Genomic DNA, 14,230 nt, shown 5'->3' with positions numbered 1-14,230 from the left:
TGTCAAAAATATATATAAAAATAGTATAATAATTTATTATATTTTTATGTGCAGATGCCGAGGCACAGTCTGACAGCGATGGTTGACGCGACCCCTCTCTCTCGCAGTCACCGCAGGCCCGCTGACTCTCTCGCCGGCTCTCTCGCTGCCGCCGAATCTAGGCATGGATCCCTCTCTCGCCTCCGACCTTTTTTTATTTTTATATATTTTTATATATTGTTTTATATAATTTTTATTTTATATATCTTTTTATATTTGTATCTTTTTATTATATATTTTTATTTTATAAATTTTAATACATTTATATAATTTTATTTTATAAATTAATATATATTTTTTATACTTTTATATATTTTTATATATTTTTGTACATATCTTGTATATCGTTTATATATTTTTATATATTGTTTATATACAGGGTGTTCGGCAACAGGTGGGCCAAAATGTAAGGAGTGATTCTACATGATAAAATAAGACGAAAATCAAGAATGACAAAATTGTGTTCGAGACTTCGTTTATTAATTATAAATATTTTACACTTCGCATTAAGGACGCCTGACGCACGGCAATTTGCCGATATCTGGCGTGCAAAAGGTACATCGGTGGAGTCGCCGTCAAAATAGACTGTGACGCATAAGTACACAGATACTTACATCGTAAAAATATTAATAATTTAAAATATTTATAATTAATGAACGAAGTTTCGGACGCAATTTTGTCATTCTTGATTTTCGTCTTATTTTATCATGTAGAACCACTTCTTACATTTTGGCCCACCTGTTGCCGAACACTCTGTATGTTATATTTTTTATATAATTAATATATCTTTTATACTTTTATACATTTTCATATATCAGTAGGTATACTATGGGGGTTCTAACCCGGGGGCAATAAAGGGGGGTGCGGGGCGGGGGGGAATCGGGGGCGAGGGGGGTGACGTCACGCGGGGGAGGGGGTCTTATCAGTAGATAAGCTTATCTTTTGTTTATAAACATATCAGATAACCTGATAAGGGGATCATATTACCTGATAAGGGGATCATGTTACCTGATATGTTTATAAACAAGATAAGATAAGGGGATCATTTTACCTGATATGTTCATAAACAAGATAAGATAAGATAAGCGGCGTCTTTGTAAGGTATCAAAGATAAGATAAGCGGCGTCTTTGTAAGGTATCAAAGTTTTCATAAACAAGATAAGATAAGCTTGAGCGGTATCTAAGTTTTCATAAACAAGATAAGATAAAAATTCTACGAATGGCTGCCGCCGTTTCAGGCTTGGATCGAGCGCCGACAATTGGATATCTAAATTTTCTCCGAAGATAAGATAATTCTGCGAATTATTAAGAACAAAAGGTTTGCCGACAATCAAGCGGGTTGATCCATACAGGTTGCGACATGTCAATCCGATCCGACGTGTCGATCCGACGGGGTGAAATGAAAGGTAACGGGCGGTCTTATCTATGTATTTCTAAGAATTATCAGCGATATCTAAATTTTCTCCGAAGATAAGATAAGATAATTCTGCGAATTATTAAGAACAAAAGGTTTGCCGACAATCAAGCGGGTTGATACATACAGGTTGCGACATGTTTGCGCGACGTGTCAATCCGATCCGACGGGGTGAAATGAAAGGTAACGGGCGGTCTTATCTATGTATTTCTAAGAATTATCAGCAATATCTAAATTTTCTCTGAAAATCCAAGATAAGATATCGCACAAATATTTCTCGCGAATTAACAATTGCATCATCATCCCACGAACAAAGGGATGATCGGGATATATAACGAGGACCGATGCAGCTGCCGGACCATAGTACCACTGGCGAGCGCACGCTTCATTCGGGGTGCAAGAAAAAAAAGTTTAGTGTGCAAAGAAGTTTTTTTTTTGTAATAAGTGTGAAAAAGTGAATTTTTTACAAAAATGGAGAACGTTGAGCGCGACCTGTTGGAGCGTTCTCGCCAAGTTGCTAACTTGGGCGAATATTTCGAATGGCTGCAAGAGTGCGAAGAATTTATCGAAGAGCTGGAAGAACGCAGCCGTGCCAAGCGTCCGCGTCTCTCGATTGGACATAGACAATCTCTGGTGGCGAGAATAGCGCGACTCGAGGGTGCAAAGGTGCGCTTGCAGAGACGGTATGTCGGTGAATCCATGCCTAGTGGCGGTGGATTCAGTGGCGGCGGCAATAACGCGCAAAGACTTTGGCGCAAAATCGATACGGCGTTCGATAGCCGTATACTGACCGGTGCGATAATTAACGCAGACCACATCGAACCGCGTCAGTTTTTGGAAAATGCCGCAGACATTGTAGTCGAGAACGTGGAGAATGTGCTGCAGAGACACATCAGTGTAAAAGTGAACACTGTTTTCAACGGTGAATTTGTGTCCGGTAACAAGCGCGCCAATAAAAGTATTAACACGAGAAACTTTGAACTCTTTCGCACGTCCGATGTACGCGAGTGGTACGAGCGCCGCGTAATCGAGCCCACGCTAGCATCGCTAGAAGAGTTCCAGGAACGCGATAGCGGCTGGGCATTGTCGCGGATAATAGATTTGACAGTGAATGTAAATAAGTACAATCCAATGCGCGCGGGATGTCATGTCAAATTACCGCAAAAAATTATGGCAAAGAGAGCGGTTGTTAATGTGCGATCAGCGGACAATGCGTGTTTTGCATGATCAGTAGTGGCCGCTCTGTACCCCGCTGAAAGACATAAGGAACGAGAATCCTCCTATCCGCATTACACCACAGTGCTGAATCTCCAAAACATTGAGTTTCCAGTGACTGTGAATCAAATTAAAAAATTCGAACTTGCAAACGACATCTCCGTAAACGTGTACATCATCGAGAACGAGAACATGGTCCCGTTGCGTCTTTCGGAAAAAAAGAAGGACAAGCACGTCAATCTGCTGTACGTGGAGGACGAAAACAGCGTTGGACATTTCGCGTGCATAAAAAATCTGTCTCGTCTCGTAAGGTCGCAACTGAGCAAACACAAATGTAGAAAATTTATTTGCGATCGGTAAGTATATATATATATATATATATTTATTACACGTAAATTATATTTTAATTAAATTTTCATTAAATTTTTCATTTTTTTCCAGATGTTTACACTATTTCTATTCTGAGGACCAATTGCAGGCGCATATGGAAGATTGCGGGAAACTGAACGACTGCGCTAACCGGCTGCCGAGCGAGAATGACAAGTGGCTCAGCTTCGACAACTACACGAGGAAGGAGCGGCTGCCGTTTGTAGTGTACGCAGACCTCGAGTGTGTTTTGGCAAAGACCGAAGATGCCAAAAATTATCAACATCATCAAGTGTTCAGCATCGCGTACTATGTACAGTGTTCGTACGACAGTTCGTTGTCCGCGTACAATTCCCGCCGTAGTGTCGATTGCGTCGCATAGTTCGCCGAACAGCTTAAAAATTTAGCAATTCGCGTAAAAAATATTTTAACGACCAATGTCCCCATGGTAAATTTAACGCCTGACGAGTGGTTAAAATTTCGCACCGCGACGCATTGTCACATTTGTGAAAAAACCGTTTGACGAAGACGATACACGCGTCCGCGATCATTGCCACCTCACCGGGCGGTACAGGGGTCCCGTGCATTCAAATTGTAACTTAAATTACAAAGAATCATTTTGTATCCCTATAGTCTTTCACAATCTGTCCGGCTACGACGCACATTTTATTATCGAGAACATAGCCACAGCGTTCGAAGGGGAAATCGAATTACTGCCGATAACAAAGGAAAAATACATTTCATTCTCGAAGACTGTTAGATTGACACAAGATAATAATTCGAAAAATTATATCAAATTACGGTTTATCGATTCGTACAAGTTTCTCAGCGCTAGTCTCGACAAATTAGCGTCATTTTTGGATAAAGAAAAACTAAAAATTTTACATTCGGAATATCAAAATTTAACTAGTAAAAAATTTAATTTATTGACACGGAAGGGCGTCTTTCCGTACGAATACATAGACTGCGTGGACAGATTACAAGACACATGTTTATCGCCGCGCGATTCATTTTACAGTTCCTTAACCGGCGACACAGTATCCGAGAGTGATTACGCGCACGCCGAGACCGTCTGGAGCCGATTCTCCCTTCGAACGCTAGGCGAATATAGCGATTTATATTTAAAAATTGATGTCTTGTTATTGGCCGATATATTTGAGAATTTTCGCGATAGTTGTATAAAAAGTTACGGACTCGATCCCGCGTATTATTATACTCTCCCCGGATATACATTGGACGCCATGTTAAAACATACGAATATAAAATTTGAATTATTAACAGACATTGACATGGTTATGTTTGTCGAACGGGATATACGCGGCGGCCTTAGTCAATTTTCAGGCCGATACGCACAGGCTAATAACAAGTACATGCAATCGTACGACCCATCGAAACCCTCATCGTACCTCATGTATTTCGATGTAAATAATTTGTACGGATGGGCAATGTGTCAACCATTGCCGTATGCCGATTTTCGGTGGGTCGACGATATATCGAATTTTGACGTATCATCTATCGCGTTCGATTCGCCTATAGGCTATGTTCTCGAAATAGATTTAGAGTATCCGCGGCATCTTCATGACGCGCACATTGACCTACCGTTTTGCCCGACGCGCGATAAGCCGCCCGGCAAGCGGGAGTATAAACTCCTCGCAACGCTTTGCGATAAGAAGCGCTACGTGATACACTATCGTAATCTACAGCAGTGCACGCGCCACGGGCTACGCATAACAAAAATATACCGCATACTACAATTCACGCAGTCAGCGTGGCTGCAAAAATACATCGAACTCAACAGACAGTTTAGAACACGAGCGAAAAACGATTTTGAAAAAAATTTATATAAACTGATGAATAATGCGGTATTCGGCAAGACGATGGAAAATGTGCGCAATCATATGGATGTAAAATTATTAACAAAATGGGACGGACGGTACGGTGCGGAGGCAATGATCGCGAAACCAAATTTTCATAGTACGAGCATATTTTCGGAAAAATTAGTTGCCATAGAATTACGCAAACTCGAAGTTAAAATCTACAAACCAATCTACGTCGGCATGTGCATACTCGACATATCTAAAGTATGCCTTTATGAATTTCATTACAAATACATGTCACCGCTCTATCGTGACAATTGTAGAGTAATGTACACCGACACGGACAGTTTAATATATCAAATTAAATGTCAAGATGTCTATGAAATTTTGAAACGCGATATCGCTCGATTCGATACCAGCGACTACGCCGCGAATAATGCGTACGGTATACCACTCGCGAATAAAAAGGTGCCGGGTCTGATGAAAGATGAGAATAACGGCGCGATAATGACCGAATTCGTCGGGCTTAGAGCAAAAATGTATGCTTTGCGGGTGGACGGTAAAAAGGACACTAAAAAGGCAAAAGGTGTCAAAAGTAACGTCGTAGCGCGTAGTATAACATTCGACGATTATACGCGTTGCCTTAATGACAAAATTGAAATGACGCGTCAGCAGTCATGCATAAGATCGAAATTGCATAAAGTGTATACCATCAGCGAGACAAAAATTGCTCTAAGTCCCTACGACGACAAACAGTATGTCGTACCTGAGTCGACCGACACCTTGCCGTGGGGACATTATAGAATACCGTTGTAAATTATATTTATTATATTTATTATATTTATTATATTTATATTGTAAGGATGTATTAATGAGAAGTATATATATTTTATATATTTTTTGTTATATATTTTATATACATATATATATATGGTATACAATATATAGTATGTTATACAATGATTGAATAAAATACATTAAATAACATTGTTTTTATGTATCCAAGAGTTGTGCGAACTGTCGAATCCCAGCCATTTCACGTAAACTTCGTCACCCCTCCTGCGCAGTATTTTCTCCACGAGGTACACATCCAGACAATTTGCGCGATGCAGCTCGTGCTCGTAAAACGCTCCAGCGATAGATGTCTTGCGATAATCCTCGAGTAGATATGTTACGGGATTAGTATGCTGCACTTTAACAATTTTAAACACCTCGGTTGTCCAATTTGGCGTGTAACCCTTCTCGAAAAGTTGTTTGTACTTGCTGACGCGTACCTGATTACCTACTTTGAACTTTGCCGGGCCCGCGATTTTTACACGATTGTACACGGTAGCCAAGAGTCTTTCGGCGATCGCGGGGGTAACGTCGGCGGGTCGCATACCAATCGTTCGATGCTTGCGTCCGTTGTAATCTGATACGAGGCGTGGCAGTATGTCGAACCACTTGTAAGTGCCATTCAGCGTAAACATCTTCCACATGTCGTTCTTTAGCGTGCGATTGAATCGCTCGATGACCGACGCCTTCAATACCGAATATGTCGAATAGTGATTAATGTCATGTTTTCGCATAAGTCGTTGCACATCGGCGATGTAAAATTCCTTCCCGTTATCGGTTTGCATGTTTTTCGGACATCTCTTGCTGTCTCGAATTATCTTAGCGATTGCGTCAGCTGTCTCGCTTCCTCCTTTACTCTTGAGTGGTACAGCCCACGCATACTTGCTCAACACATCGATGACGGTGAGTATGTAGTGGTAACTTCTGTTGAAACGGGAGTACGGACGCATCTCGACAATGTCGGCTTGCCACAGATCATCGTATCCTCGCACTATGACATGCCTTCGAGGGAAATTTTTGTCTCGCTGACGCGTGCAACTCGTTTACCAACTGCCTTCTCTCCAAACTATGTTGCTCGTTGTTATTTTCACTATTCATTCTCGTTCTTTCACGTTCGTACCACGTTGTTTCGGTGTTCTTTCACGTTGTTTCGGGGTTCGTTCACGTTATTTCGGGGGTTCGTACACGTTGTTTCGGGGTTTTTTCACGTTGTTTCGGGGTTCGTTCACGTTGTTTCGGGGTTCGTTCACGTTGTTTCGGGGTTCTTTCACGTTCGTACCACGTTGTTTCGGGGTTCGTTCACGTTGTTTCGGGGTTCGTTCACGTTGTTTCGGGGTTCTTTCACGTTCGTACCACGTTGTTTCGGGGTTCGTTCACGTTCGTGCCACGTTGTTTCGGGGTTCTTTCGGGTTAGGTAGTCGTTATAGCGTTGTTCACTCCCGTCCTTGACCCATTCGAAAATCGTCTTTGATTCGTTTGCAGCCTTTTTCACAGTCGTTTCTGATCCGTTCGCAGCTTTTGAATCGATCGTAATCGTGCCTGACCTGTTCGCAACCCTTACTGAGTTGGTGATTGCCTTGTATGTAACCTTTAAGGACTTGTTCGTAGCCTCGTTCGCAACCCTGTTTGACATGATCGTAACCTCGATCGTAGCGGTCGCGTTCACCACCGTTTCCAGGTCGTTCACTGCTGCTTCCGGGTCGTTCACAGCTGCTGCTTCCGGGTCGGTCACTGATACCACTCATTGTTGTTTGGTAGCACGTCGATCGTAACCACTCGAGAATCCCTTCTTCTAGACGTTTGTTTGATAGACGTTTCTGAGCCAACCGCTCATTAGATGTCTGAGATAGTGTTTGGTGCACGCAAAAGTTCTTTTATCGCAGTCTCCAACGCTTGTACATCCTTCTTTAACGCAGCCAGCTTCTCATCTAACTCTTTCTGTTGGACCATCAATGTTTTAAAGCACTCTTCTAGGTACAATTTGTTGACGGCATCGGTATCCGCCTCAGGTTGCGCTACACGGCGAATCTTGCGCGATCTCGCGTCATAATCTGTAGCGACGCGACATAGAGCGTTTTTACGCACACATCTTCTCATCAATGTATGCCAATGATCGCCGGCTGTATCAATTCTCCTCTCGAATAATCCAAATTTATTGATAGACATTTTTTGCAATGCTTTGTAGAGTGTCACGCGATGGACTGAATAGATTTTCGGAACCCTTGTTTAATTTATAATAATGCCCGCTTCCCGCAGTTCCTCGATGATCGACAGGATCTCGTTGTCATGCGCGTTGTTGCCAGCTTGGCGCGAAGCGTCGAGCAATCGTAGGCGATCCACTAGCTCGTTAGGGTCGTCCCAGTGCACGTAATCAATCTTATTGTCGGTTAGCGTCATAGCGCGAGGCATTCTCATGCCAGATTTTGGGCTCTCCACCCGCGTCAACGGTGCGATTATATATTTGTACTTGTCCCCCTTGCTACCCTTCACACGACCTTGCGCATCAAAATTGCGTTTATGCACGTTTGTCGCCAATAATATGTGCTTGTATTTTTGCAAATCGTCCTCCTGGTAATCGGGTCTTTTCTTGAAGATCAACTCGTACAATCCGGGCGTTCCAATGTACCGCGTGTCGCCTATGATTATATTGTCATCTTTGTCAATCGCGAATCGCTTGCTGCCGAGCAGCATTTCATTCTCGCCGAAGTAGACTCCGTATACATTATCAATTTCTTTCTTCTCATCAGCACCGAGGAGAGCGTCCATGTATTCTCGTCCTAATGGCCCCAAATTCTTTCGCATCATTTGTCGACCTTCCGGCGATCTTAACCAGTGTCGAAGGGGTATTTCGGACAGGTTACGCGTGGTTTCCAAAACATTTTCGTCTACGAGCACTTTGGGTATCACAGGTTGTGCGCTTATCGGTGTAGATGTTGTCGGCAGTGAAGCGTCCAATGGCTTCGAAATATCATATTTTCTCTTTTTCAATTCCTCCTCTTTATATCGCTTGATAATTTTATGTTTTCTCTTTTTCGGTGTCTCCCCCTCATACCGTGTCTCGATCTTCACACCGTCATCGTCATCGTCGTCGTCGTCGTCGTCGTCGTCGTCGTCGGTGTTAGGCTCGTTTTTCACCAAAATCGTCGCGTTGTCGACAATCTATTGTAGCGGCTCGATAATAGGTTTAAAGTGAGTCTTGACGGCGATATCATCATCGATCTTTCCGGTCTTCAGAGCGCGGTGTTTTTTGCGGATCGATTCGGCCGTCTTCGCAATCTCCTTGGCAACCTTTTCACGCTCGCGAATATTATCAGCCATCCTAAACTCTAGAGAGTGCTGTCGACGACTAATGGCTCCGCGGTATCGCAAACTCGTTAAATCCTTTTCTGTATCGCCCGTTCGTAAGCGAGCTGTCCTTGTCTATCACTAGAAATCCATACTTTTGTTGCCAACATGGACGACATAACTCCCCGAAATCCTCATACGACATGTCGGTATTCACGTGATCGTTGTATACGTGCTTCAAATTGGTGGCGTCCTGTTTAAACAGGATTAGCAGGTTCGCGTTGTCGCCTATAAGATGTTTCGGTATTCTCGCGTATGTCTGACAGAGATAGAAGCAGTCGATGTTCGAGTGGCGCCCCATTGAGAAGTACTCTCTTATCGTATCTTGCTTGTCGCATGCCACGTCATCAAAGACAAAAATTGAATTTGGACATGCCTCGCTCGGTGGAATGACGTCACTGTTATTGGAGAATGTAAAGTAGCCGATTTCGTCAATCGGCGTCAATAAATCTTCCAAATAGCGATATTTCGGCTGTTGCAACGATTTAAAGTACACGTACACGTTCTCGAAACGCACACCATGCGGACTTTCCAGCAGGCTTATCAACACGTTGGTTTTACCGCAGTTTGAGGGGCCGCAAACGATCGCGCGTATAGTTGTCGGTAGCATCGTACCGTGTTTGCGCACACCTTCGTTCACGTTGCAGCGTACTCTGTCGTCGTAATTCATCACTCGTATCGTCAGAGGTTGTCGCACGAATTGCATTTTCTCACTCCCGATTTGACCTCCAACGTCCGCCTATTTATAGCTGCGCCGACTCGCGCTTTGCTCAGTATCGTCTAGAGATTGCGGCGGATGTCAACGAAAATAGGCACAGGTGTATTAAATCGTGCGATAAACGCACTTCCGGTCGAGCTTCATATCCCTGGCTATCAATTTTGCGGCCCGGGAACTCGTTTGGAACAGCGATTGGCTAGAGGTGATCAAGGCGTCAACCCATTGGACGCGGCGTGTCGTGAACACGATATAGCGTACTCTCGGAGCAGCGAACTCGCCGAGAGACACGCGGCGAATAAGGTACTCGCCGAGAAAGCGAAAACTCGCATCGTCGCGAAAGACTCGAGTCTCGGTGAGAGCCGCGGCCGCAGTTGTCTGGGCAGCGATGAAAGCCAAGACGAAGCTCGGCATGGGCTTGAAGAAGAGGACGAAGAAGAGGAGGGTACTTTCGGCAGCGAAACGAGGCGGATTTTTGCCGATTTTACCAATGCTGGGCGCGCTCGGATCCCTGGTCGGCGGAGCGGCTGGCGTAGCAAAAGCGGTAAACGACAATAAAGCCGCGCAACGTCAGCTGCAAGAGATACTACGCCACAATCGCGCCATGGAAGGCCGCGGACTGTATCTCGCCCCTTACAAATATGGACGAGGAGCGAGGAAAAAAAAAACGTCAAAAAAACGTTAAAAATGCCGCAAGGTGTAACTACAAATGTGCAATTGCTACAACTTGCAAAACGTATGCACTGTGACGTAACAAATTGAAATTGTCCGTCACAAGGGCTGAATGGCCCAATCGGGGGAGGGCACGGGACCTCTGCTCTCCCGAGACAGTGAGAGAGAGAGAGAGAGAGCTTGCGTGCGAAAAGCGCGGGACCGGACGCGATCCCGCTGCTACGCGTTTCCGTATATTTTTTGTTGAGAGTTAGGATTATTTCGGCGGCAGACAGGATGTGCGACGAGCCTCAGCCGAGAGAGAGAGACCCTGGAGGAGAAATAGGAAGGCATAGGAAGCAGGACGACGGGGACCCCCTTCGTCAGGGACATGCCCGGTAAGCCCAAAATTAAAAATTCCTTCACCGAACATCCGACAACGGAGTAGGTGCCACTGCCTAAAAATTTGTACCTTCCAGGAGCGAGCAGGGGATGGCCACTCGGGTGCAACAAGCACCCGAGTCCTCGCATACGGAGCGCCGGCAGGAGAGCTGCCGCCCCCGGGACATCCGGAATCCCGAAGGAGAGCAAGGAGCGGCCCTGCCGTGCGCTGCCGCGACGACCGCCTACGAAGGGCAACCCGCGGATCAGGACTCCGCGGGTAAGGATAATTAAGCGCGCGGCCGCAAGGATCACCGAGGCCGCGCGCGCGGCCGACCTGATAGCGCCGCGAGTGGCCTATCTAGATAATTGGGTCACCGACGTGTCTCCTGAGGGCCCCCGGTTCGGCACTGTCTAGCGAGCGCCCGAAGAGAGCGGAGGTCCTGAGACGGAAGTGCGAAGTATAGAGAGCGAGAGAGGAGAGGACGTTAAGGATCGTACAGGACTGGTGAGACGACGTGGTCATCCTGCTGTCGCCGAATTAAGGTAGCAGGGTGGATGGGTCCCGAATTACTTATCGTTAAGCAACTAGGCTAGACTTAGTTGCCGGCCTGTATAAAATCGCGAGAAACTCGTTTTATTGTCGAGTCGCGGTACTAACGTAAAGAAACTCTATTGGGAGAAACTACGACCCATCCACTCTCTTGCGTTTCCGCATATTCTCTCTCCCGCGTGGACAGCCTTCGCGCGTAATATTGTCGCGCGAAAATTACCGCATTTTACGCGTTGCCGAATTTTGTTCGAGGCGAAAAATCGGAGAGCTCATAAACGCTTTCGGCCTCATTAAAGTATTGATGTTGCCTTACAAGAAAAGGCGTGATTACGTTTAATTGTGTGTGTATGAAATTTATGTACGGCGCACGCGGTGCGCCCTTACGCCGACCCCTTTGTTGTCGCGCATACCGCGCGGATCACGCGCCTACGGCGTGGAGCAATATACCCGGTGGCGCATCGCCAATTTAATTAATCAATTTTTTTTTGTGTTATGGGAGACACTACCTCGTTGCCGCGAATTAGTTAAATATTATTCATAACTCGGCACGGCGAACCACCGGTCGTATTGCTTCACCGAACTCTCGATCGTGCGTCTGTGCACGCCGCTTATTTCTGTATATTATATACTCATGTGTCTTATGGACAAAATTTAAATATATGTTTTATTAACTTTAATTCCTCGGGTTATTTCTCGCCGCCACGCACCCGAACCCTTACCCGTACAGAGGCTAGCCGAGCGGGAAAGTTGCCGTCGCGATCTCTTGCTCTCCCGTGATTGATGCCCGCGAACGTGCTTGGACAAATAAGTCCGAGTAAATTAAGACTTAGCGTCCCGCGAAATTATTAATTGAGAGACGGTGCGGCTGCCGCACCTGGCGCCCAACTAAATCGAGATTTTAGTTTTTTTTTTATTTTTTTTTTGTTATAATTTTTTTTGTGATCGGACGGGGAGATCGCGCCGAAGGTAACCGATATTCCGCAGGGGACTTTTCTCCTTACGAGACGAATTGATATTCGCTGAGAATTCCGCGCGATACGGTTATAGCACATTCCATATTTTAAAGGTGTATTTATGCGCAATAATTTACCAATAAATGGCGCGCGAGAAAATGAGAGCGGTATCGTCAATCTGGACAGCACAGACGGTCCCATTGGGTGGCATATGCAAAAAGGGGAAATCGCGCAATCTGTTTCGACAGTTTTGGCAATCTTCGACCACCCGAGGAATTGGTGCGATATTTAAATGTGTTGAAATTGGAATACAATTACACCTCTTATCAAACGTATGATCAGAGTATCTGCGGACAGTTGTGCTTGCAGTTTCTCCGAGAGATTGAATTTTAGTTCAACTTGCAGCGAATTTAAAGACTGACATTGCGCTATTTAACTCAGTTTTGTCAACATGTCGCTAACACTAACATTGACTGGGAAGAGTAGCGTCCTCGCGGCGACCTTCTTTTCCCCCATAGAATTGAGCGACGCGGACTACGAGCTCGGTCTGACGGATTTTGAAACTTATCACACTATATCGAATGTAAATTCCTCGAATAATAAATTTTACTACAGCAAAGACGACGCGGAAATTACGATTCCCGAGGGATCGTACGAGCTGCAAGCGACACATGAATTTTTGAAACGCGCACTTTCCCGAAAACATAATGCTGTTAGCGATAAAGGTGTCGACGATGAAGATTATCCAATTGTGCTCCGCGCTAGTTATAATACGATGAGAAGCGAGATCAAGTGTGCCTACAGAATAAACTTTAGCATGCCCAACAACATTGGATCGCTGCTGGGATTCTCGAATCGTATACTGCAACCGCGAAAATGGCACAAATCGAACATGGCGATTAATATTATCAACGTGAACATTATCCGCATAGAGTGTAACGTGACCGCGGGTGCATACAGCAACGATAAACTCGTTCACACGATACACGAATTTTCACCGAGAGTACCACCAGGATATAAGATATCGGAAACGCCGGCGCAGATCATTTACCTGCCGGTCTTCGTACGGAGCATTACTGATTTAGTGTTACGCGTTACTGACCAGGAGGGGCGATTGCTCGATTTTCGAGGTGAAGAGATAACAATTAGATTGCACGTACGACGGCGGGCCACCCTCGTGCAACGGGATGCTCGTGTTGAATAAAGACACGAAGAACACAATCAGACCAGCAGCAACATCATTCGCTAATATCAAATCAACCGCGAAGAAGAGACTCACCTCGTCAAACGTTGCGTTTTTACAATCTTTGGGATTTGCGGTGCGCGCCATCTGAACAATGACTGAGATTCTCAACATCGAGGAAGAGCCAGTCTTTGACGACCGCATCGTCAAGATTGAGACTCACACATACAACCCGTTTGCCAACACAACATTTGGATACAGCGACGAGATAAGAATACCCATACAACAACAGGATTTATATACGTTGCCGTATGAGAGTTTCCTCTACATCGAGGGTGAACTGCGGATAACTCATCCAGTTGAGGGATCCAATGTGATGCTGGGAAATAATTGCGTCGCATTCATGTTTGACGAAATTTGCTATGAACTCGATGGTGTGGAGATTGATCGCAACAGGAATGTGGGAATAACAAGTCTGCTGAAAAACTATGTAACAATGTCATCCGATAGAAGCGTGATTATGCGAAATGCAGGCTGGGATAGCCCGACTACTGTGAATGGATACTTTAATTTTTGCGTACCGCTGCACATGTTGCTGGGATTTTGCGAGGATTACAAACGCGTTGTTATTAATGCGCGTCATGAGTTGATCCTAATACGAGCGCGCAACGACAATAATTGTCTGTATGAAGATTCTGCACTGGAGCCTGTGATCAACATATTCAAGATACAATGGCGAATGCCACACGTGTTGTTGAGCGAGA

The 14,230-nt window shown here is 44.9% G+C and overlaps 1 protein-coding gene and 1 pseudogene across 1 annotated transcript; one reads left to right on the top strand and one right to left on the bottom strand.

Annotated features, from left to right (window-relative positions):
- Positions 1 to 1,924: 1,924 nt before the first annotated feature.
- Positions 1,925 to 3,028, top strand: LOC146721766 (uncharacterized; annotated as a pseudogene).
- A 4,883-nt stretch (positions 3,029 to 7,911) lies between these two features.
- LOC146721765 (uncharacterized) lies at positions 7,912 to 9,003 on the bottom strand. The gene is made up of 2 exons (XM_085486308.1): positions 8,887 to 9,003; positions 7,912 to 8,844 (listed from the first exon to the last, which is right to left on the bottom strand). Exons 1-2 carry the CDS (start codon positions 9,001 to 9,003, stop codon positions 7,912 to 7,914), a joined length of 1,050 nt encoding a protein of 349 aa, XP_085342434.1.
- Between the last annotated feature and the right edge of the window lie 5,227 nt (positions 9,004 to 14,230).

Source organism: Nylanderia fulva, unplaced genomic scaffold, assembly GCF_048542155.1.
Source record: "Nylanderia fulva isolate GAGA-0341 unplaced genomic scaffold, ASM4854215v1 Scaffold418, whole genome shotgun sequence".
NCBI classification, from domain to species: domain Eukaryota; kingdom Metazoa; phylum Arthropoda; class Insecta; order Hymenoptera; family Formicidae; genus Nylanderia; species Nylanderia fulva.
This window is presented reverse-complemented; position numbering and strand designations above follow the sequence as displayed.